We start from the raw sequence: 25,677 nt of genomic DNA, 5'->3' as shown, positions 1-25,677 counted from the left end.
AGCAAGAACCTGGCCTTTCATAAGCAATATAGTTTGAGGGAGAAATTTAGAAAGATACAGTATGGTGCTCATTGGTAAACTATTATTTCAGTGGGTATTTTTGCTGATCTTGTAGTCCTGGCTTTCAAGTTTTTTAATTTTGCATCTTTGATGAACTGTTATTTCCTCCTTTTGTGGCATGAATACTTCGTTCAAAATTATTCTTATTTATTCTGTCTTCTTTTAAGAAGTATATATGCTAAGTATACAACTTCTGCACTTAACCACTCAAATTATAGCTTACATTCAGCTCCCAAACTCCTGTTAAATAATGACTTTTAATTGTACACAGTATTTTAAAAAGCAGATTACAATTTATCAGTGTGCTCAAATGTTAAATATTTTCTGTAAGTTGTATCTATTCTGTGAATAAAATAGTAAGCAATTTGGGGCTGCACATTTCACATGCGTTGAGGGGTCTCCGCCCCCATTGCAAAAGCAGAAAAATCTTGCTTTCCAGGACCATTCTTCTCGTAATTTCAGACTTTACAAACCATAAAAGTTGCTATGAACTATAACAGACAAAACCAGGAAGAATTAAATACTTCTGAAACTGCTCCCAGTCCTGTTCCAGATCTCTGTTCCCATATCATTTCATATCTCTGCGTGCTTACTTAGAAAGACACAAGATCATCCTGTATTCTGGACTTCTGTGCTGGAAAAGGCATTTCTCCATAGGGCTTTTTCCAGCCTGTAAATAATCTCTTTTGCTTCTCTCAATGTCCTTTCCAAAATTTATCATTAATTTTAAAATGTGGACACCAGAACGCTATATTCCCATACTGACATCATCAGTGCTGCAAACTGAATGATGTCACCTCCTTATTCAAACTTATTGCTGTCATGTTCCTATATCCACAAACCTTATTAAAGCTTTTGCCCTGCTATTGTCTCAGACTGAATGCTGGGGTCTGAACCAAGCAAGGAGGACTGTAATGTCTCATGCCCTTCACTTATTGCCATTAGCAAAGCTGCGGGCAGTGCTCAGGCTCTGTCACATGGGGGGGATGACAGCTATGTCCAGAACTCTAATTCATTTTGATAGGAAGAAATTTTCTGGATGCAGCTCCTGATGGGTGGTCCCAGGTATGTAACATCATATTTAGCTATTTTAAAGCACAGTTTGCTTGAAAACTGTCAGATTGTTCATGCTTTCCAGACTCTTCAGCAGAAACTGTTAGCATCCCTCTTTCAGTTTGAGGTGAGATTCTTGGCTGTTCCAGTGCCCGTGCGTAAGCTGCCAGAGGCTTGATGTACTGTGGCTTCTATAGGCATGCCTATATTTCATACCTGAGCAAGGTGCAGAGATTTCTGAGATATCTCCAAACAGTCTCAATCAGTCTACAGGGTGCATCACTCTGTGAAGTTATCCTAGTTTATAAGTTTCCGCTCCCCTTCATAATGGAATGCATTTAAAATTTCTGCTGATGTGTTCAGCTTGGCATAACATAATTTTTCATAATTTCTGTAATACTTTGCAGCTAGGGAACGTGATAGAGAACTTTATTACTATAATTTCATGTATGTCTGAAGTAAATTCCATTAGGAATAAATTCAGTAGCTCAGATTACAAAAGTAATCTGCTGTCTCAATATATATTGTCCTGGAAAGATCTAGAAAGCTGCAAGTTTGGCAAAGGTCAGAAATAAACCAAGTTTTCTCTGTTAGACACTGCACCTGATGAATATGAATGGAATGGTCATTAGTCATGTTTTCACAAGAATACTGTCTCCTGCAAACCTGTAATAACTAACTCTTAAAATATAAGCTCTTGACACTTAGCACAAGTTAAAACTTTCATTCCTTTGTTTTTAACACAAAATTAAAATTAATGCAGAAATCCATTTTGCTGAACATGTTTCCTTGTAGAATTATTTTTACCTTGGGAATACAGATGCAGGAGCAGCTACAGCCTGATCACACAGTGAAGACACTGCCAGCACCAGAGTGATTCTTGGCACCAACCGAAAATGTAATGGGGATCCTCGAAGTGACTGAAGTACATCTCGGCGATACTTGGAAAATTAGTGTGCATAAATAAGCATTAGTATATTTGCATCTCATTGCTTCCATAAATAAATTCCTAGTCCCTTCAGTAACCTCTGTTCATAAATGCATATTGAGTAAAAAAAAAAAAAAAAAGAAAAAAAGAATTGTTCATGTTTCATCATTCCTCATTGCTCTGGCTTAATTTTAAACAGTGCAAGCAAATAGGAGCTCCATTACTCTTCCAGGAGGGAGTTGAACAGCTTCAGAATAGTTTCTCCCTGCTTGAAACTTGTTCGGATTCACAGTGTTCATTTTTGTCTTTTCACTCCATTTCTCCCAATAATGTCATAAATAATTAATCAACCAGGTTGCATAAACTTTTCGTCTTCTCCCATAAAGAACCAGAGTTCAATGCTTAAGGATCTATGTGGCTACCTCCTTTCTTTCCCTTTTCTCTAAATTTCTGTAGTTTATTTGTATCTTTCCAGTAATGTTGTGATCAGAATTTGGTGCAGTATTCTGTCTTTTGGAAATATTTTTTTTTCGGGGTGTGTGTGTGTGTGTGTGGTGTGTGTACATGGCTCAGATTTCTCACTGATGAGATAGCACTGTAAAGTATAAATTTACATGTTAATCTTAAAGTCCAGTGACTAAATGAGCTAAAGAAAAGGAGATAGCTTCATTGTAAGCCTACTAATACTTGACTTACACTTCATTTTAAAGTATTTCTCCTCTTGGAGGAGGATTTATATGTTTAAGCCTTTCCTTCCTTTTCTTTTTAGTAGCAGTATTGACAAAAAAAGGAGCTGCCGTTCAGATGATTTTGATTGCAAGCTCTTTTTTCTTAGAGACATCATAGTTAATATTGAATATGCAGTTTTTCTTAGAAAAGCCCTCTTTAATATATTGCAGTTAGTTTCTGGGGGTTTTTGTCAAAGTTTTTCTCAAGTCTGGATCGGTCTCTGTGACCAGAATTACAGGCAGATGATTTCTGTGTATTACAGACTATAGCAGTCATCTGGATGTGGAAGATGTTGGTTCACTCGTTGCTTTGTCATCCTTTGTTGTCCTCATGATGGAGACAAAAACATAGCCTTCATTCCACATAGTTACCTAGGCTGTGGAAAATTGAAATCTGGTTCTCTGAGAAGTACCAAGTTATTCAAGCATTATTCAACTTGAACATTGGCTCTAGCAGTAAAAATTTGAGACTTGCTTTCTTTTCATCTCTACTTTTTCCTTTCCTTAAACTCCCTCCCGCCCTTTCCTCCCAAGGCATGGCCATTATTTCTGTGGTTGGGAGGCTGACGTACGACCTGTTGAGACTGAGGTTCATTTCTGTGCTCTGAATCGCGGAAAGGAGGCGTTGAAATCTGAACCTCTCATTCGCTCAGCTGAATAACAGGGGCGCTTTGGAAAGTGGGCAGCACTTCTTTTCATGGAGAGCCTGCTCTCCTCTTGCTTTGTTAAGCTGTAGCTAGTTTTTTTCACAGTCCTTTTCTTCCCTCCTTTTGCTGTATTCAAGAGAGAGCAGGACTTTTTAGTTAGTTTCTCTACACTTTGCATATTTCTGCTGTAATGTAAAAAAAACCTCTCAAGTGAAAGTGTGTGTAATATTTTGGGACTGTACAATGCACCACTTAAATTAGCAGGTTAGTACAGAAATAGTTCCTGAAATGATATTTCCCCTCTGTTGAAGGCTGTTATCTTTTTTTTTTTTTTTTTTTTTTTTTTTTTTAATGAAGGAAGAAGGCAGTCCTCTAGAACTTGCTCCCAGAATTACTCCTTGAGACAAGGGGACCGTAAATCCCCAGAAGAGCTATTTGCTCTCAGGCATGCCTTGGGATGATACGAAGTTTTGCAAATCCCAGTCCTATCACAATGTTTGCACAACAGCTGACCAATGCTGCTGTTAATGTGAACATTTATCTTTTAATATAAGCACTTTTGTAATTACTAACATGCTATCCAGTTCTTTCAGTCAGCAGAAATATTCTGGTGGTTTAGGTTTTGGGTTTTTTTTGGTTGAAAACAGGCTGTCCATCCACTTTTTTCCTTAAATGTGTTTCCAGATAGGTGAGGAGGGGCATTAAACCTTGTCAGAGGTCTTCTATAGGACTGTGAGGTGGTCTGGCTTTCAGCAGAACTTAAAAAGTTGCCTTTGCCTTCCAGGGAGCAGTTTATTTAGTAGCTGAGGAAGAGTGTATTTACTGCACTGTTAGTAAGAGCGTCCATGGCATGGTATTTTCTTGTGGGATTAATTTTTTCTTCCCCCAAGGTTAGTGTATTTTACATTCTTGCTGTTTTCTTCTTCTGGTGTTTCTACTAAATCTACCACATAAATCGACAAAAAAACGTGTTTTGTGTTTTACTTACGGTTGAGAATGTATTTTTGTTGCATAATGTGCTGTGCCTTACACGCCAGCAGCAGCAAATGCCACCACTGACTCTGTTTCAAGCAATCCACACGCTACTTTGTTCACTTGTAATAACGCATCCCTTCTAAAAACAAACATCCTGGCCTTTTATAAATTTTATTTTCGTGTGGTATTTCTTAATTCTAAACAACTGCCTCACAAACTCCCAGGCACGTAGCAGCCGCCCGGGGCCGGTAAGGGCAGGGTGGCCGGGGGGCCCACGGCAGGGCGCGGCGGCGGTGACCGCTAGGTGGCGTCATTACCGCTCACAGGCGGCTGCCCGGGCGTGGGCGGGAAAAAAAGGCGCCAAAGTGCTGGGAGCTCGCGGCGGAGCGGCCGCGGTGCGTGAGGCTGGTCTGTGAGCGTTTGCTGCCTGAAAGCGCTGAGGTAACGTCTGCAGAACACGGCAGGAGAAACGGCGCTGCGGAAGCCGCAGTTGCACGCTTTCTCTCTCTGTGGTCTCTGTAAAGAGAATTTGAAAGTAGATGCATAAATTATGAACAAATCTTTTTAAATAAATGGAATATGAAAAATATGCTGTTTGCTGAAGAGCTTACTTGTAAATGTTGAATGTGGGTCTGTGGACTGTATCTTTGGAAATAAGCCTGCCGGTATGCAGCTCGATGTCCTCTTCAAGGAACTGCAACACTTAATTTTTAATTTTAAAATTTTTAAAAGGGATTTTGAAAACAAGCACCATACTGGAGGGGAGTAGCAGGGAGAGAAGAGTAAAATACTTCAATAACCTGCTTCGTACTTCTTAAAACATTTAACATCTGTGGACCTTGAAGTCCAGTATCATGAGACTTTTGAGATGCAAATATTGCGTTTCCCATTGGAAAATGATTCAGGCTTCCTGGTAGGCAACTGGGGCTCTAACTGTGGCTTACGAGACCTCAAGTACTGGCCTTTTCATTAGTCCTAAACTACTCTTGGACCTTACAGCACCTTAAACTAGAAGCTGGGGGAAGGAGTGTGAAGCAATGCCCATACTCAGTGAGAAGAAAGAATCCTTTTGTTCCAGGAGGTTAAACTGCTGCAGAATGGTGCCCACTGCAAACTGCAGAAACATGAGAGGAAGCTCCCTGATTAACTGCAGGAGCACAAACGATACAGTCAAAGGTGGCAGCAGGTGCTGTTTGACACACCGCTGGGTCCGTGGACTTTCTGGTTTACAACACAGGAACATAGCACAACACCTGCAGTATGGGGCAAAACTTTATTTTATACAAAGCTCTACTTTATGTTATTTCAACAGTTGTCAGGTTGTTAGGGCAAGGAAGATGAAGTGTTGGTTGACCCACCTATGCGCGTACCACCATCCAGAGAGCCACTGCCTTTCTGGCTGCTGCAGGAAGTTTGAAGAGCAGAACCAGGTGCTTCAAAGCATCTCTTGAAGGCTCCTTTCAAAGGTCACTTGTCAGCGCCATGTGAAAATTTCACTGCATGTAGGTCTAAATAATTAATTACTGCAGAACACAGTCTTTTAATTTACATCTATCAAGTTTTCATCAGCCTGCAGACAAACTCCAGTGTCTCTACCAGTCCTCATAGCTTTGCCCAGTAGCAAAATACTCAACACAAAATCATTCTTTTTTTTTAGCTGGTGTTATCCAAAACACCTTAGTTTCTGTTGTTGGATTAGCCATACTTAGTGATTCCAGGATGGGATATTTTTCTGTAGCCAAGGATAGCTTAGTATACGCTGGGGTGGGGTTTTTTTTGTTTGTTTGTTTGGGTTTGGGGTTTTGGGTTGGTTTTTGGGGTTGGTTTTTTTGTTGTTTTTTTTAATTAGGAAACACTATTTTAAAATAATTGAATATATCAGCTGCCCACAAATAGTCCCTTCAAGGTCCCTTCAGTGCAAATTTCCATAGACTTTTCAGTATCCGTCAAGCATGTGATGTCTGTCTAACTTAGCAAGTGAACCTGCTGGTGCAATCAACTCTTCAAAACTGTTTTAAACTGCAGTTTGTTGTGTTCTCCTTTTAATCAATTCAGTACCTAGATGTCATGAATGCAACATGATGCTTCCTTCCTCAGTAGGTAATAGAGGTCATAAATATCTACTAATTCATGGCAAGTAGGCAAAAATAATGAATGAAGATGGGACTTCTCTGTTTGCTTCTAAACCTCTCTCAAAAATCACCCTTCTAGAACTTGTATTTTGACTTGTTCATGGTTTAATCTATCAGTTGTAATTTTTTCACTAGAAGTTGATAAATATTCAGTGTAAATAGATGTTCTGTGCTCCGGGGTGTTGTCTTTAATAAAAGAGGTTCATCTGCCATTATTTGAGATCTTACTGGGCACCTTGGTTAAGTTAAATTTCTGTCTTTTAATCTTGGCATCTAACTTTGCAATATATATTTGTCAAAATTCAAGATTTTAAATAGCAGCTTGGACAAATTTATGCTTGTATTCTTTCTCTAATATTAAACCTATTAGCAAAACGGCCAAATAGAAGCATCTTGCTGTCTCCTTGGGTATATTATTCTTCTGTTTTAGTCTCTTCTATGGAAACAAATGTAGAAGCCATCTAAAAGTCAACATCACCATGCTGTTAACGCAGATGTTTCCAGGTCTAAGTATAACTTTTAAGATATTACTATGGAAATTTCAGATACTCCTTTTTGCTAACGGTTAGCAAATGATAGCACTTTAATAGCAACCATATGTGTATATTGATCGGTTGTCTCAACCTTCCCTCATTCTGTGCATGTGTAAAGAGCAGATGTCTTTTGCATATTACGTTCCTTCTCCGAATACAATTTTAATCAAAGTTCAGTATGAACACACTCTTAACAGCTATAGGCAGTGGATGGCAGTTATTAAAGCATCACTCATGCTTTGAACTTCCTCTGCCATATGACATTTACTGTAGAATCTGGGTGGCTTTTCCATTTTCCATTTTCCTTTTTGCTTCCTGACAAATTTGGGCAATTTGCTTGTTGGAGGCTATTAGAGATCAAATGGGTGCATGACAGGGTGCTGAGACACCGACTGATACACTGCAACAGCCACACATTGCCCTGTGCTGAAGGTGGGTGCACCTGGTCTGGAAAGGTATGCCGTGTATTTACTCACTGTAAAGATCACAGTGGTTCTGGATAGTTCATGGCAGACTAAGCTGGACAGCTTTTAAACATCAGCTGTACCTTAAGTGAAAATTATGTTTATGCTGGACTAAAGCCATTTCTGAATTAGGGCTACATCTGCTAAATAAATTTATTGGAAAGAAAAACTAGGGGAACTTTTGCAAATGTATTTTTTGTACAATGGCTCCTCCTTGCCTGTTTTTTTTCCATGATCTATGTAACTTGAAGTTTAATTAAAAGGTACTCTGAAAATTGAATGCTTAACCTAAATTTAATTTTTTATGTTTTAAATCTTGCCACAGAAACCTTGCAATAAAAAACAAAACAAAAGAAAACAAAAACCAAAAAAAACCCCCCAAACCAAACCAAAACCCATAACCAAACTAACCAACTCTAACCAAACAAACCCCGGCATCTCCAGAAATAGAAAAACCTAGGAAAATTCCTACTTTTTAAAAAAATGCTACTGAACCGAGCTATGAAATCTACTGTTTGCACAACTCCAGTCCAGCTATAATCCCCACTATAAAGATCCTCTGTACTTTAGAGATGGCATTTGCCAACCACTCCTTGGGGCATACTACTCCTTCTCCACTCTCCTAGTACTGCATTTAGCAAAGCAGAGCACTATTTGTGATTGCAGACTCTTCAAAGCTTATTATGCCCATATTTCAAATACAAAAGCCAAAGTAACTTGCAGTTTCTCCCTAAGCAGTCCCAGTGTTTTTGGATAGATTGTGTAATGCAGCTTGAACTCATGTGCTAATTGTTAATTTTAGGCTTTAAATAGGTTTTGTTCTATTGAAAGGCGGTAGGCTAAAGGTTTCTGTGAACTCTGGTTTTAGAAAAAAAGTTTAGGGCTCTTTTAGAGTTTGTTAGTGAATCAACTTTTGCATCTGTGGTGATATCTTTAAATGATACCTAATACAAAATACTTTAAAGTATGCCAAATGTGTATGCTTTTCTGAACTCTAAATGCAGTATTAGTTGCTTATATAATTTTGTCCTAATTATTTGTAGCCACTAATGGTGGTATTCTGAAATGGATCTGGCGAGTTCAAATTATGCTTCATTTTGAATGGTCTTGCTCTTAAACACTGAAATGTTCTTCTGTTCCTTTCTGAATCAAGACCTTATTTATTCCTGTTATCCATCCATTTACAAGTGACTGCTATTAATATACCTTGCTTGTTTCCAACTGCAACAGGTTTTTAAATGGAGATAAATATTTTAATCTGCTGTTAGGCTGCTTTATACATTATTCGGCAGAAAACCAAACCAATTCTGTGTCTGTGGTTTCTAAATTAAACCTAGTTTCCAATAACAGAATTAGACTCAGAGGTAAGTTTTTAATTTGGATTAATTTAATTTGGCAGTTGTAAGTGACAGGAGGATTGGAAAGCCAAAGAAAGAAAAAGTTGCCTAATTTCAATGAGGTATTTGTGTTTAAGACTGAAGGCTAATAATACCCTTTTTTTCTGCATCCTAGATTGGTTTATTTTCTTTTATGCCATTATTTGTGTTTAGTGAACAGCTGGGCCAGTAGTTCCCATTTGTAATCTTTTAGGTCTGTGAAGTAGCAGAGAAAGTAATGGACATTTGCAAATTAATACGTACTGTTATTTTCTGCTAATCTGATGTAGCTATCCTTTTTGAGCGCAGAGGTAATATCAGAGCAGACGTAATTACCGTGTTAAATCTAGTACTGCAGTAGAATATTTTGCTAATTAAACTTGTTGCATTTAAATTGCTTCCTTTGGATCACTATATAGAAGAGAACTGTTTTGAACAATAAATGAAACCACGTTCTTTCTCAGAGGCCTAGGATTGCAGATGGTCAGATTGCATGTGAAGCACCTAGGCTCTGAATTAGTCTTTTGTATGAAAGAGAGAAAGGTAATTTGAAAGTTTGAACTCCCTGTTCCTCCCACACATACACAGGAAGCTTGTCTCAAAATGAACAATTTTCTAAATAAAGACTAATAAGAAGCTAAATTAATTAGAAGGTGTGATTTGAAAAGACATTGATGAGAAGAGTCTGTCATTTTAGACAAATGGAATGGAGCTAAATAAATTAGGCCACATTAATATCTCATTGTTCTGTGAGCAGCTTTCTTTTATTGCATTCATTAGAGGGTACTTCTTGAAATGAGCTTTTACTAGCCATTACGGATTCAGTTCTCATTTACCAATGCCTAACACACAGTGCCTGCATTAAAAATGTTTCAGCAAATCCTCATAGTTTCTGAAAATTAATATTTATATTTCTGGATGCTGCACTTTTCATCTGCAACATAGTAGGCACCGAACATTAAGACTTTTCCCACTGAATTGTCAGTAAAGAAGTCTTACATTAAAAGACTTGGGAGGCAGAAATCAGAAATTTATAAAATAAACTGTATGCATAACTTGTACAGTAGAATCTTCCTCCAACTAATATTCTTTCCAGTATTTATTTATTTTGATAGAAAATACACTGTCTCATGACTTCAGTAGTCCTTTGATAGCTTTTTAAAATGTCTTTTAAAAGATTCCCTCAGTATATAATTAGCATATATTGGAAATGCGCATCTTATCACGCATTTCTTCCTCTCAAAAAACAAAGTCTATATTTTTCCTTTTCTTCTTCTCTCTCCTGCAGATGGAATATTTGGGCGATGTCAGCGAGTGCCAGTAGTAGACATATATAAATATGACATTTCACCTCCTGTTCTTCAGCGCCTAAGGATCATCCTGGAGAAGCTCTCACACAGAGGTATAGTAAAAACTGGAGTAGGGTTAGTTGTGCTGCGTTACAATTATCTTGTGCTCCCTCTGAGGTGATGTCTTCAGAAGTTTCCAAACACGGTGCCTTTCAGGCCCAGTAGTGCAGACTTTATACAAGTATAAAGCCGCCTGACTCACTGAATCTGCGACAAGGACTTGGTGAAGCAATTTCAGGAGACGTGCTTCTTCCCTTTGTAGTGCATGTCTGTGACTGACACTCTGTACAATGAAAGTTTAGTGTCTATGAATGCTGGTGTCATATAAATAAATCGGCAGGAAAGGAAAATAATTTACCACGTATACTTTTGCACCAGAGCATAGTTTAGGGTGCACGGGCAGAAAACACACAACTTACAGTTAGGTAGAAACAGTTCTTAACTTTCAAATTAATTCAGATAAGCAGAACTGCTCTGATTTCATTACAAGCTGCATCTACTCTGTTTCTTTTAATTTTTATTTGGTTTTCTGAAGTTAATTTTTGTGCTTTTTCTAAAGCCAGAAAGGATGTTAGAGCTTCTGAATGGCATAACTTGAACTAACAAACCAAAACTTGCATAAAGTGAAAGCCAAAAAAGGTGAATGAACTTTCTAGGTACTTACACATGAAATAAAGCTGTTAGAATAGCTGCTGGACCAGGAGATCTTTGTAATCTAAATTGTTCCAAGAGGACTTTTGGAATGGTTAATTTTGCATTTGCGTCATTTGTGTGGAGGTTTGTTCCTAAATATTTTCCACTTCCAATTTCAATTACAAACTAGTAATGTTATATTAGCATGATGCTAGTTTAATTACTAGAAAAAATTGATTACTTGTGAGTTCATGTCTATACTTAGGGGCTGGACTTCTAGTTTGGAAACCACTTATTTAGAGGATCAACAAAATTTTCAGAGATTTATTTCCTTTCCAGCAGCCCATCCACATGAAGCAAACTCATAAAAACTTGATTGTAGTAACTCCTGACTGATTTAGTTACATGTGAATAGTACTTGTGGCTCTTTAACTTGTCATTTTCTAAAGGCTAAGTTATGCAAGCAAATTTATGAAAATACTATTTCATCAGGGTAACATTGTACAAGCAGAAAAGCTAGTATCTGCTTTATGTTTGAATGTAGTAAAGAAGGGGGGCAGATTCATCGCAATAAGACAGCTAAATTGATATCTAAATTGATCATATCATAAATTGATCATGGACGGTCAGCACTCATTTACATTGCCTGAATATCAGTGGTGAGTCCTATACATGTAAAGCTTCCTCCATGGGGATGTCAGAGGTGAGAGACGTGCAGGAGACCCATGCCCTGCTGGAGGGGCACATTCAGAGGCTGGTATGATACCCCAGGTCATCTCAAAAGATGCTTACCTGTCTCCATTTCCCTGACTACCATAAGTTTTTAGTTAATTCCACACAACTGATGTGACTTCCCCCTACTAAATGCTTCTCTGATCAATAAACCAACCCTTCCTAGGATCTGTCATGAGCAACCCACCTCCCTGGATGTGCCTGTTGCAATAAACTGCAGTATTCCGTCTTTGAAGGAAACTTAGGCCTTGAAACTTGGACTTGTCTCCTACTTTTTCATAGCAAGACAATGACAAAGAACACAGAGAATGAAACTGTGGTGGAGAATGAAAACACTTTAGCTTTTATCGTTTCTTAGACATGACATTTAGAGGTGCATACACAAATGTGTATATGCTTTGAACTGATATAAAACTTTTGTAAGCATTTTTTGTGGCCTGTGGGTATCCCAGTGAAGGGAATCCTAAATATGTCTGTAAAAGATAACAGAATGTTTGAATGCTCTCGTTCAAGTGATTGATGTGATAAAATCACTTTTTTTTTTTTTTCCCCTCAGTATCCTTAAATTCTGAACTGTTTAGGGAGGACAGAAATATGGAAGGAGTAGAATCAATACAGTCTATCAGATTAATGGATTACTGACATCAGATTGCTAAAAGAAGACTCTGCTCTTTGCTAGTGCTATCAGATGTAATACACCTAGACCTTAGGTCATGTTTTTTGGCTGTGGTGGTCACTTGCACAGTTTCCTCCTGTAAATTGTGTGCAAACCACTATGACCACTTCTGCAGTGTGGATAAGCAAGATGTCAAGACCACACAAATGTTTCAGGTAACCTCAAGAAAGGGCTTAATTTTTTCAGAAGTCTTATTTCCTTTGTAGTATTCCATTCTTGTCTGCTCCACAAGATACTGACTAACTCCACATGGTGATACTCACCTTCCCTGGAAAGGATAGGGGACAGCATCTCATCTCTCCTTTTTGTAAACTGCAGGACAATTTTCTTTTGAAAGACTATATAGTAGGTCCTATAATAAGCAAAACTTTATTAGTAAAGTCTATATTGAATACTTTCTATTTTTATTAGATGCATATACAGTTAAGGACCAGATATTTTGGAGGTTATTGACTTGTTAACTAGGTTCTTATTTATTTATTTTTCTAATGTGACTTGTTTTTTCTTTTTTGTTTCCTTTCTGATGTTGTCTTGTAGTATTACTAATCACCTCTTTCTTTCTAGCAATAGTCTGTTGACATCTATTTCCACAGAATTAAAAATAATAATCCATAGAAAGCCTCATAAAATTTACATCCTCTTTCTTTCCTGTTTGCTGATCACTTCTAAGTGATGCTTATGTTTGAATCATGGTCTAAATGGAGGTTTGTATGGTCAGGTGCTGTAAAACAAAGGACAACATGATATGTATGGCAAATATAATTTGTGATTCTGCCAGCTTGAAATGTTTACTACAATAGGGAAGCATACGACAGAGGCTTAGATGAGTGACACAACTGATGGTAATCTGTTTAATAAAGGACTTTGACTAAAATTGAATTCAGGTTTCATAATGATATAGTTATTATGTCTTCTTTACACATTGAGTCTATCTTTGTCTACATTATCTACTAGTAGGTGATAGAAATGAATGCCTTGGAACATTAGATAGTTTCCTACAAAGAAATGATCTGTTAGCATTCAAATACCCTTGTTAACGGCATTTTCACTCACACTGTCCTTGAGTCAATCAAATCTTTCTAAATACTCTTCACGAAGATTTTCTGAAGATTCACTTTATAAATGTGACCATATGGGAAAAGCACTTCCCATAGTTGCTGAAACATGATGAATCACTTTCTGAAGTTGGTAGTGCTATAATTCATAATTTATGAGGGCTTGAAACATTTCTCATTGATAAACAGGACAATAAAAAGGATGCTGTTTAGATAGGACTAAATCAGTGGAAAAAGGAAATGAAGTATCAGGATGGAGGGGTGAATAAGCAGTGCCTGAAGGAAATGGAAATACTTATCCCTACGGCTGGTCTTCTACGTCCTCTTGTCCAGCTTGGGAGAAGACACTTCTTGGAATATACCAACAATGATAAATCATCTATGCACTTTCCTGTTTGACCTGAAATGCACAATTATTATTTTTTTTTTACTTAAATGGATTAAATAGATTATAAAATGTTTTCTTTTCTTCTTGTCCCAACAATATTACTGTGAAGACAAAATGATCGCATCACTAAGATTCTTAGCAAGCCTGTGGAAACAGTTTCACACTGATTATTTACCTATAAGACTAGAAGTACAGAAATTGGGATAGAAGGACTAATCATGGTACATTATAACTCAAGCAGTAATGCATAAATGATACTTGAAATAGTAGCATAAGCAATCATAAAAGAGAACAGTAGTATTTCTCAACTTGTTTACTCCAAGAAGGACTTATGTTAGTTTTATAGAATAGTTTCCAACTAGTAATTCAGACTAGGTGATAACATGGTACTAAGTCTGTGAAAGCGCAGCTGCCATAGCAGTGAGCGTTATTGACAAAAGAGCTCAGAGATGGAGCCTGGAGGACACACTTCTTAAAGGTATCAGAAGAAGTGTGTTCGCTCAGAGTCACAAGAAATGCCCATCTGACTTAGAATTCTGCCTCTGGGCGTGGCCACTGTGCCTGTTTAGGGAAAAAATATAAAGAAAGTTCAAGCATACAGAAACATTTTACAGCGTTCATACTTTCTCAGTGTTACGTGCTTGGCGGCATATGGTTGTCTTGAACTGGAAGTCATGTTCTTGTGTTTGCTATATGCCCTGTGGACACTATTTCTAGCACAGTTTGACATAACACTGTGTATTAGAAACAAAGCATGTTAGCTAATAATCAGTAGTTTAGCTTCTGTCTCATGGTTCACTTAAATATTAACAAAGTTGCAGCTGTTGACACTTTACTGCAGGAACCATGCAGCATGAGTATGACAAAAAAAAAATCAGATAGATGTTTTTTTGTTTTTAGTAAGTTGGAGTCATTACTAAAAGATTCTTGAGTATGTTTGTTGCTACTTAATTTTTGCTGTAACACTTTCTTGTTCAAAACTTTACTTTCAAAGAAAGTTTCACATTATTATGAAGAAAGTCCCGCTTAAAGACATTTAAATATCGACAGTGTTATTAAAAGAACCGAAAAGAATAGGATATAGGATAGACTTTTTAAATTCATGTAGCTCAGGTCAGCAAGATGTTCAGGAGAGGCTCATGGGCTGTGAAAATAGGCAACAGATTTACAGACTATTTGAAAAAAAATAGCACCTTTTTCCTCTTGTTTGTTTTCTTTGCAACCCAGGAAGCTCTTGACAGGGAGGAAAAAAATACTTGTGCTAAATTAATTCTAAGCAGTTAAGTGTAAGGTGATTAATATAACTTTGCTAAAAATAATTTTATACTCTTACAGCAAATTTGTTTTAAAAAATAAAATTATTTACAATCAGTTAACTTGAAAATTGAAATGGATGTGACTTGTCACATGCAGCATGAATTACGAAAGGGTTGCTAAATATTTCAGTCAGGACTATTTTTCAAGGAAAAGTATCATTTGTTACTACAACAAAGGTAACGGACTTGAAAGTAAACCTTTATAAGCTCAGTTTTGAAATAAACTTAAAAGGAATAATGCAGTTCTTGCACATATTTGCAAGGTGATTATCACATCATTATGGAAGTATATAGAAAGCTGAAACCAGGAGAGGTGGGAAACAGCAGGTTTTTCTTTGAATTCAAATATTGATATAAAGGAAGGCGAACTCTTTTTTTGGCCTTTAGGAAAAAAAAGTATATTTGAAAAGAGCAGTGCATTTACATCAAATTTCCTGGGTATCAGCTGGGTCCAGACATCTGTGTATGGAGCAAATTCTTCTCCTAGACGGTGCTGAAGCCAGGAATTGAAGCATAAACCCCATGACATGCTACACTGGAGGAACTCAGCCAGGACTGGACATACTTACCTTCTGCTGGTATCACTGTCATGCTGCCTTAACTTTGTGGCTCAATGGACAGTAATGCACTGAAAAGAAATTCTTGCCTGTATTAAGTGCTAAAGCACCACTGAAATTTTTTGGTCCTTAAAGACCTAAATAGAACTTCAGAAAACTAAGAATGAGTTTCAGCAAAACCAAAAAGATTTATTTATAAAGCAGAAAGAATACATTTTGAAATAATTTTTGAACACCTGTGTGTTGCACAGCACAGAACAAAAAAATACAGTTGTTTTTTTTTTCTGTTTGGTTTCTTGTATGGATGCTTTGCTTACCAGACATAATCTGGCATGATGTTGCCTTCCTCTTTGCCATATAAGACATTTGTGAAAAATGTTCTTTTCAGGAAATTGGTATTTATGAAAAATGTGTTTTCATTACAAAAATTTATTATAGGAGCAAAGCAGATCCTATGTATTTGGGGAAAGATATTAGAAATTATAGAAGAAAACTTTTAAAATATATATTTAATTTTATCTGCATCCATAACTGTTGTGTAAAGCTTTTTGATCTTGTATCATTTCAGTATTGCTTTTCTGGAAGATATGTATGTCATCCCAATAGCATCATATTCCTTTTGTTTAAAAAGAATGATCAATCAGAGCTTTTACTTGTGTTTTTGATAAGATAACACATTAACTAGTATGCTTGATAGAAAGCAGAAATGGTCTGCATGTCTCCTTTGTGTCATGTTTCTGTCAAACAGCAGTGACGATTGCTGACTAAGACCAGGAAATATTAAATTCTTTGTGGCCCAGATAACTTTAAAGTTCTTCCAAAGGAAGCGAAGAAAATAGTGATAATATAATGCAAATACCAAAGGCTGTCGATCAATTCCTGCCTTGCCTCCTTTGTTTTGAAGATCTCTGTGGCACCTCATGGATCTTAACCTGTGCATTAATGCTTAGTCTTTTCCATGAAGTTTTCTGTGCTGGTTCTTCCACAGTTTGTTCTTTTTCTTGTCTTTGAAATTTGGAGACTGCCTCTGTTTCCTCCCTCTCTGGAAAAAAACTAAAGAAGTCTTTTCTTGTTCCTGTTGGACAGCACTGAGCAAGGTCACCAGGCTTCCCTGGATGGCCTTGTTCTCAGCATTAAACTGAGCAACAGCTCAACAACAAAAAGTCTTTGGATTTGGGTTATTCATTAACTTGTTGCTCTAATAATGTCACATGTGGCTTGGAACATCATTCTTACTCTCTTAGGTCATTCTTTAAAAAAATTAACACGTTCCACAGGACCTTGGTCTGGGAATACACTAAGCTTCAAGTGGTGTGGGTACACAATATGTTTTTAAAACACACTCGAACACACAACAATCAAATTGCAGTTCATTGACAGTTGTTCCTATACTTGGAATGTCAGCAAATGTCAGCTCAAGCATGAGATTACTTCTTTAGCTGCTGTGTTCTCCAATAATGCTACTCTTGGAAATTGTGAGTAACAGTATAGCATATCCAACCTAATTATGCTGTTTTGTGTCCTTAATTATAATATATTTACATATTCAACATAAGACTATTTTTTTATCATTGCACTACTAGTGTTTTCTTCCTTACTTGTTTATTACTAGGGAATTTGTTTTCCTTTTCTATTTCTGTATTCATTACATTTGTCTGTCTGCAGCTTTTATCTCTATCTACATGGCCTCACATTCTTTTAATATATCAACACTTAATGACACCTAATGCTTGACGTATTTTTAGTTTTATAAAAGGACATTAAATTCTGAAACATTTAGGCTTACTTTTTGAAAATCATGATTTTAATTTTATTCATACAGAACCTCAATAGGGAGATCAGGTCCCTCACAGTACACCATGGTATGATTTGAAGCTTTAATTTGTTTTAGTAATCAGTATGAATTCCTACAATTTTTTTTCTCCTTTGCTCTACAGAATATATACACACACACACACACACACACACGCACACTTTTCGCTTAAGATGTTTTCATTCCTTATCTTATGGCTTTGTCAGAATGCTTCTGATAAATGTAGCAGTTTCTGCCAAAGGCTGGCTGATATTAAATCTCTTTTTCAGTTCCACTTGTGTTTTCTTTCATGCTGATTCTTAGCATATACTCACTGTATTTCACAGGTTCTCCTGTTTTGTTTTGCTTATATATGTGTATGGTCATGGATCAACAGTGCAGTTCATGATAATAAAATCATACCATCCCCCAAACACTTGTCAATTGCTCAGTTTCTCTTTTGAAGCTTCTCATAGTCTTAAAATGGCAAAAAGGACTTTCCCCTAATTTTTAATCTTTTATTCCCATTGCCGTTTGGTTTCTAATTAAGCATTGCACAGCATATTTAACTGAAGTGTCTCAGATCTTTTAGGAAGACTTTAAATAATCTTCCTCTGACTTAGCGTATGTCAAACAGCTATCAAACGACTTTCTTATTCTTGGCCCCATTTTGGGGTTTCTGTGGGGTTTTTTGAATGCAGTATTTTCACATTTCTTTAGCATGGTCAAAAAATTGACATTCTTTTCCTTATTTTACCTGTGAGCTACCCAACAACACAAAATATCTGACTCAGTAAGTATAAGGTTGCTGAGTCTGCAACATTTTAGAAACTGACCTGTTCCTTCCTTTTAGGTTTTTATAGCTCCACTTGCTTTTGTGAAGAGGAAAAATTCCTGTCTGAGCATCCTCTAGTCTGATACATTCCGAGAAAGCTGGTTTATCTTCAGGTGCTCCTTCACGTTTGCTGTTCTATTACTTTTTTCTCGTCTGATAAAAAAATGCTGTTAGAGATGGTAACACTCTCTGTGCATCTATCACTTTCCCTTCTAGTAGTTTTTCATCTGTCCCCAGTTTAAACAGTATTTGACCAGACTTGAGCTTTTCTTGTGTAATAAATATCATGAAATGCTTTTCTAGAAAATCACTAGCTATGTAGAGGAGCAAAAGAGCATTAGTGTCACTGCTGGGCTAAAATCAGCTGTTACCCATTTGTTCAGAAGCAGCTGGCTCTTGCATACACATTACAGCCAATGCGTTATTTTTGTGTTTTGGAGCTGGTCAGACTCAACCTGCATTTTACCCAGCTGATAGGCCAAAAAAGGTATCTAAGATGCATGGAGAGGGGACACAGATACTGCAGAAAAGTGCAGGGAGTGTGATATTAGGCAGGGGGAGAGCATGCAATACAAGGGAATAGCATAGCTGCTCTTCTGAGCTTGAGAGGGTTGGTCCAGAAACTTGGGCTCAGGGTGCTAAGAAACTTTTTTGTAATGAAAGGAGTTGACTAAAAAGGCAATAGGTGGGGGAAGAGGGACTGTAGATTTTTTTTCTCTGTCAGGCTCCAGCTAGCTGACAAGCAGCAACTGATCTGAGTCAGTGTCCCAAATCTGGCCCTTGAGGGAGCTACTTACCCTTAGAGATACCATCACACTGATTGACTTAATTGATGGCACAATGAACATGGTAAAAATATAGAACAATCTACAAATGATAAAGATATGTTAACCTTACCCAAGAATTTAATTCCATAATCACTGAGTTTTATTTAATCATGTTTTGTATTAATTTTTTTCTCACAGTAAGTGCCTGGTTTATAACACATTGGAATGTCTTTGCTGTGCTCAAATGTTAAGAAATAACCATGGTGAAAAAAAGTCTCTGTTAGTTGTAGGAGTAAAGGAATGGAAGGAAGGTCACACTTAGTCACAGATGTGACCCACGGTTGTTTCTGTACAAGCACAATTGCACAACTTGAAACTGACTGCAACTTGTATGATGTCTTGGGTATTAAGCTTTGTGAGTTTCCAGGCAGTTTGCATTTGCTGAGATATTCCAATGAATACATGTTTTGCGAAAAGATCCCCTCCGCGCCTCCCCCCCCCCCCCCCCCAATTTTTCAAGGAGCTATTATGTTGCCATTTATTGCTATATTTGCAAGATGACATCTTTTGATGGAGTATTTTTTGCAAACTTTAAATTCCACATTGGTCCTCATTAGGAGCTGCTGGTTGATTTCCTTCATGGCAAATGACCAATATGCAATATTACATATCTGTCCATAGTGAAAAAGACTTTCTGAGAAATTGTTAGGGTATATTACAAATTTCAAATTTACAATTTCCTTTGGTGTTGTCCTTATGTGAAAAATTTAACAACTACAGGTCAAATAATTAATGTTAAATACATAGAAATGCTTAGAGGAATCATGGAAGTGCTGATTAGGTGGACATCTGGGAGTTATCTAGTTCAGTCTCTGTCTAAAAGCAGGATAACTGGAAACTGTATCAGATTGCCTGCTTGAGTCTTGAAAACTTCCAAGGAATGGAATTTTAAAATCTTTGTGTTTTACCCGAAGTTTGACCTGTTTGGCTAGCCCCTGAGAGAAGGTTCTTGCCATGTGCAACATAATCCTCCCACACTACATCTTGTGGCTTTTGTTCCTTGTTTTATTATCAGTCAAAAGTAAGATGAATTTGACTCTGTTGTGTTTTAAACTACCCTCTATGCTGCTGTAGGCTGCATTGCTGCTGGCTAAGGTCCACTCGTAGTCGCTTCTTCACAACACAAAAGTAGCCCCTGTGCCATCTCTTCTTGCTGGTCGTATGACACAACCAGCTTGGTAACCCTCTGGTGGACTTTCTACAGTGTCAGTTTCTTTACTGAACCCCTGTTCAAGAAATTGTGTCAAAAAATGGACACAGTAATCTAGATGTGCCCACACTGCTGCTGAGTAGAGAAGGGTAATACTCTCCTTTAAGTGCTGTCTATTCTCCTAATGTAGCCCAATATAGGCTAATAAAATCACTTCTATTTTATTATTTTTTAGTATGCCAGGAAAGCAAACCAAAAGGCACTCCTTGGACCACATCACCTCTTTCATAAACTATTCTTTGAATTTAAGTACTGAGTTTGGAGCATTACTTTTCTTCATTGCTCAGAGTTGCTTATGCATTTTGTACAGATGCTTTCTTTCCCACTCTACCCCTTCCTCAGTAGCAGGAGAGTAAGCAAATAAAAAGACTTAAGCATTCCAGCTCAGCTTTTTTGAATAGTTTGATGAGTTTAAGGTCTTTCCAGGTAGACTGTAACCAAGCTATGTTCGCTTCTGATAATGTTACAGTTAGTGACATTCAATAGTGTCAAACATTGAGGTTTTCATTCTGTTTGTAGTTACTAGGTTTTAGCAGCCATCCAGCTAATAGTCACATTCAAGATGTTAGAGGGATTTAATACTAGCTGCAAAACAATGTAAAAAAATCCCTCCTTATTCAAAACTCTACATGATCAAAAGGTCAGTTATTTTGTTCAGTTGCATACCTTTTCTCTTTGCAACTCCCCATGAGATAGGTCTGTTCTCTGTAAAATTCCTAATTTCCCATTTAAGCAGCAGTAGAAATATATAAGCAAGATATAATTCCAAAAGAAAAAGACACTTTCTTTCATCTCCCACTTTTTCTGCCCCCAAAATATTAGCTGGAATTGCTGCATCCCTGCCTCCGTGGGGCCACCCTGCTGTTGCCCACTTGCCCTTGCCTCTCCACAGAAGCAGCTGGCTGTTTGTTCCTGTGGAGACCTCAGCCGGTTACTCAGCACACAGAGACCTGCTGAATCTTTGTTTCACTTTTCTCTGGGGTAGTTGCTAGACAGCAATCCTCACTGTCAGGCCCGTGACCCCACCATCTCCTCCAGGTTGCTTGCAGCTCCTACCGGCTTTTCCATCAACCTCTTCTTATCTGGGAGGAGAGTTAGTGCAAAGTACTTGTGCTAAGTGGCCCCTTGGGCCTCTTCCCCTCAATCTCCTCCTGGTGTCTCTTGTAGGTTTTCTTCTAAAAAAGGCAAAATTTTAAAGGTTTGGACTTTTCCTCTGTAAAGAATAATATTTAGGCTCTTCAAACAATATTTGATATTCATCACCAATAAATTTCTAACCTAAGAGGTTTATGACTTTATAATAAAACTGTACATATACTAACTTTAATGAGTATCACCATGCACTGAAAGTATTTGCTAAGGTCAGTTCTATGTGACTTGGGCCAGTCACTCCAAGTGGAAAAAGAAACAGAGATTAAAAAATTCATTAGGTTTAAAATTGTTCACCTAAACACTTCATAAAATATTTATGAATAATGAATACTTTTACAGAAGTCAGAAATTAATTGGAAACATAGAAGAAGGGTTGAACTCACCATCTAATGAAATCATGATGAATAAGTCAATCAGCCCTACAATAGGAAGAAAGATGCATTATCTTATGTTCTGAGTTATAGCTCCAACATTACCACCAGTCTTCATTGGAAACTCTCTACAAGATCGAGCATTAGCATTTTTTTGCATTTATGTGGGAGAGACAATTTTAGAATATTCTTCCCTTCCATCAAAGTGAACTTTGTTCAGACACTGCCTGTAGGCTTGAGCAGAGGGCAGTGAATGCTTAGAGAGCCATACACTGAATTTAAATTTAAAATTGAAATGTTCATCAACACTGAAAACTTCTTACTACCATCTTATTAACTTGTGAGGTAATTCCACCAGTCAATAAATAAAAAAGGAATGTGGCCCTCAGTGTGGGTTGCTTAAAATGGGAGTATTTTCTTTAAGCTGAGAATAACACTAGAAAGACTGGATACAAAATTCAATTCAGAAATGAGAAAAATACACTTCAATGCATCGCGCTGGAACACAGCTTTTTCTCCCTTGTGGGCAGTGCAAAACCTGTCTGCTTTTAAATTTTAATTAAAACTTAGATTAGTTATGACCATCTAATCCTTCCTTTGCACTGCAGTGTCTGATCACTATGTATAAGTATCCAAAGTTTAATCTACTTCTGGTCCTCCTAGATTTGACAGTCTAATTAAATGCTCAACTTTAGCACTTAGTATATAAGAAATCCCACTTCACGTTTCGGTAAGATTTTAGATAAAATTGGTCACTTAACTGTTCTGCTGGAATCTTTCTGAATAATTTTATTGTTTCATCTTTACTACTGCATTCTTCTGCTTTAGGAACCAACAGATAACCTTCCTGCGTTATGCTAAAAATTTTATTTGAAGGCTTAGCTAAGCATTAATAGTAAAGTGTTACTGACATCTTACTGGGTTGTCTTAAAAACATACCTTCAGTATCAAAATTAGTATATAAAAATCTGTGAACATACAAACACTGGTTCTAAAACTAATGGCTCATTTTTTTTTTTTTTATAAAATCCACCCTATTTTTCTCTGTGGGGAGTGATGACCTAAGGAGATGTACAAATATCTGTCTCAAATATTTCTTGCACATGACCTTGCCCTTCTCTCTGCTGTTCTGTTCACTTTTCTTCTGTCTGGGATTCTGCCCTTCGCCTCATCCCAGGTTCCTTATGACTAATTCCTCTCCTTTGAACTTAAAGAAGAGATGATGTTCATCTCTCATTCTTAGGCCAGCAGCTAATCATTAAAAAAAAAAAAAAAGCAGCAAGCTCTAGCACAAGTCTACTGTCTCCTCTTAAGTAGATCTTTTCCCTTATGCAGGTTTGCTCAATGGGTAAGCAGGTGAACCATGTTCTGGTAATGCCAGCACATGTATGGATGGAGATGTTATTTCAGTTGTTCTTAGGAAGTTTGTTGACAGCAGGTTTAAATTTGCTCTATGGGGGGCCATATTGACTAAAAAAATATATTTAAAGGGTTGCAACGTTGCAAAACTATTAATCCCCTCCCCCCCCATTCCCCCCCTCTATTCCATCCCATTCTTAATGACAGTGAGTCCCAAGATGGTGCTTCAAGCGCTTTGCCACCTCGCCTTGACTCTGCTGTTGCTGAACTGAAAACATGTGCTCTGGTTGTGTGGATGGCATCTGTCTCACACAGCTGTGACTCCACAACCTCCATATGCTGGGGCTGTCTTTGTAAATAAAAGACCAACAGGCACTTTTAGGGTGTGATTTATCTGTGTAACTTAGACAACTGTAGGATAAAGTGAATTGTATCCTAGATTTCACTGACCATGTTACTTAGCTCTCCATTGACTAGGGAGTCTGTGGCTGATTGCCTCTGCTCTTCCATTTAGTCACATGAGTTTTGTCTTTTGTGTCTCACTAAATACAATATTAAGTTCAACCAAGTTCCAGGCCCTGCAGAGAGGTGTTTAGAGGAGTTCAGTTGTACTTTAAGGGTAAGTAAGTAGCTTCTGGTACAGCTTTAATATCATACATACTGAACAGAACCTGAGAAACAATTTCAAATTCCCAGTGCCAAGGTCACTGAAACAAAATAGCCTTTGCTGCAGTTTCTCTGGCCCATACTCTTGCAACATTTTAATTATTTTTCTGATATCCTCTGGGTACCCATCAGCTATCCATGAAGCAGCATAAACTAATCAGTGCTCAAATTCTGACCTTTGTTGAATAGCAAGCACTCAGGCAATTTCTAATCCTGCTGTGTTATTTTGGCATAAACTTTTTAATGTAACTCATACTAGAATAGGTCCTGGTTTTATCTTGAACTTTAGTTTGACAGGTCATGGTACAGGCCCTTGCCTGACAACTGATAGTATGAACTCATCTTCATTGGAAGTTACTCAACCTTTAGCCTTGAGAATATTCTTGTGATCTTAAAGTTTCTGTTGTTTTATACTTCACCACTTCTCTTTAGGGCAAGACAAACCTATTTACATGTCTTTTATTTTCTGGTAACTCCATCATGTAGTATTATTTTCCATTTTCTTTAAACAATAGTTTAAATGCAGTAGATTGACCTGTGTCTTTCAGAACATTTGTCTTTTCGGGGGGGAAGCTATTGTACCTTTATAAATGTCACAAATGCTGTGGTAAGATATCTGTTGAAATAGTCAAACTGCAATATTTTCCCTCTTACAACAGAAGTAGGTCTGGAATGTCCTTATTTGAAACTATTTCATTAATTTCAAAATGCAGCATCCATCTTGATTTCTATGTTAGTCACTCTTTGCTAAAGTTACTGAAAGCATCAATTTTTATAATAAAACCTGCCATTTTAGAGGCTTTCACTTCCCTGCTGTTTTACTGAGCAAGTTACAGTTGAGGGTGGGTGGTGCTGCGAAGGAAATGGGATTGTTTTTTCTACATTTTGTCATACAGGAGTATTCTGAGATGTTTCTTTTTGTTTTCATTTTTCTGTTTCAAGGATTAAGAAAATAGAAGAAAAGTACTCAGAAGTACAAGCCTAGGACTGTGAAATCAAAGCATGCCTGAAAAAAACAAAACCCAAATGTACTGATTTTCTGGAGGATTTGTGCTAACACATTGAAAGGCTTGGGCGAACTAGGTTTTCCAGACTGAATTTTATGATGGTACAACTACCTAGGACTTGAGAGATCAAAGGACGATAATTAAGTCTCTTGTTTTCCCACATGGATGACTGAGCAATAGGCCAACAAACTCTTCCTTTAAAATGAAACTTCTTGCAGAAGTGTAACAATATTCGTTCTGGGAAGCAGCTTATTATTAAATCAATAATGACTGTTTGTTATTGTGCTACTGAGGACTAGTGGTATTAAGGACAGTGTTTGCATTAAGAACAAGGTATAAGTGTAATAGCTTTCCTTTATTTATTTTCACTGATATTATTTTATCTATTTTAAAAGCTTTTTTTAAAATCTGATTTCTTTTTTAAGTGTTTTATCTGCATAAATAATTTGACAAATGTAAAGATCTGATGAGCTGACTACATCCTTGACAGTGTACTTAGGTAAGTTAGTGAGTTGCTTTTACAAGTAATTCTAGGTATGAAAATCAGGCACGATGTCAGAAACCAAGGTGAAACTTTTTATAAGAGTCAGAACATTTATAACCTCTTATAAGAGTTTCCAAAACATCCATCATCACCCTGCACAGATGCTGCAACTTTAGCAATGCAATAAAGACCAAGCAGCAGGTAGAGCATGCATATTGATTTTTGCACTGCAGGACACTGAATCCCACAAAGGAGAATTTAACCAAAATACAGGAACCCTGAGAGTAGTGTCACCAGTTCTGAGATGGGAGAAAACATCCTCAGGCTATTATCCCTGTTATAAATGATAGTGCAAACTTAGAATTTTCTTTG

General features: G+C 37.2%; 1 protein-coding gene across 1 annotated transcript in view; it reads left to right on the top strand.

Annotated features, from left to right (window-relative positions):
- PTPRN2 (protein tyrosine phosphatase receptor type N2) overlaps positions 1-25,677 on the top strand; it is a 663,462-nt gene that overhangs the window by 161,473 nt on the left and 476,312 nt on the right. The window contains exon 3 of the mRNA XM_037386391.1: positions 10,185-10,298. Within this exon, the coding sequence (XP_037242288.1) occupies positions 10,185-10,298 (114 nt within the window). The remainder of the gene's footprint in view (positions 1-10,184; positions 10,299-25,677) is intronic.

This window comes from Falco rusticolus, chromosome 4 (assembly GCF_015220075.1).
Source record: "Falco rusticolus isolate bFalRus1 chromosome 4, bFalRus1.pri, whole genome shotgun sequence".
Lineage (NCBI taxonomy): Eukaryota > Metazoa > Chordata > Aves > Falconiformes > Falconidae > Falco > Falco rusticolus.
The sequence above is the reverse complement of the archived record's forward strand: the minus strand, read 5'-3'. Positions and strand labels throughout refer to the sequence as shown.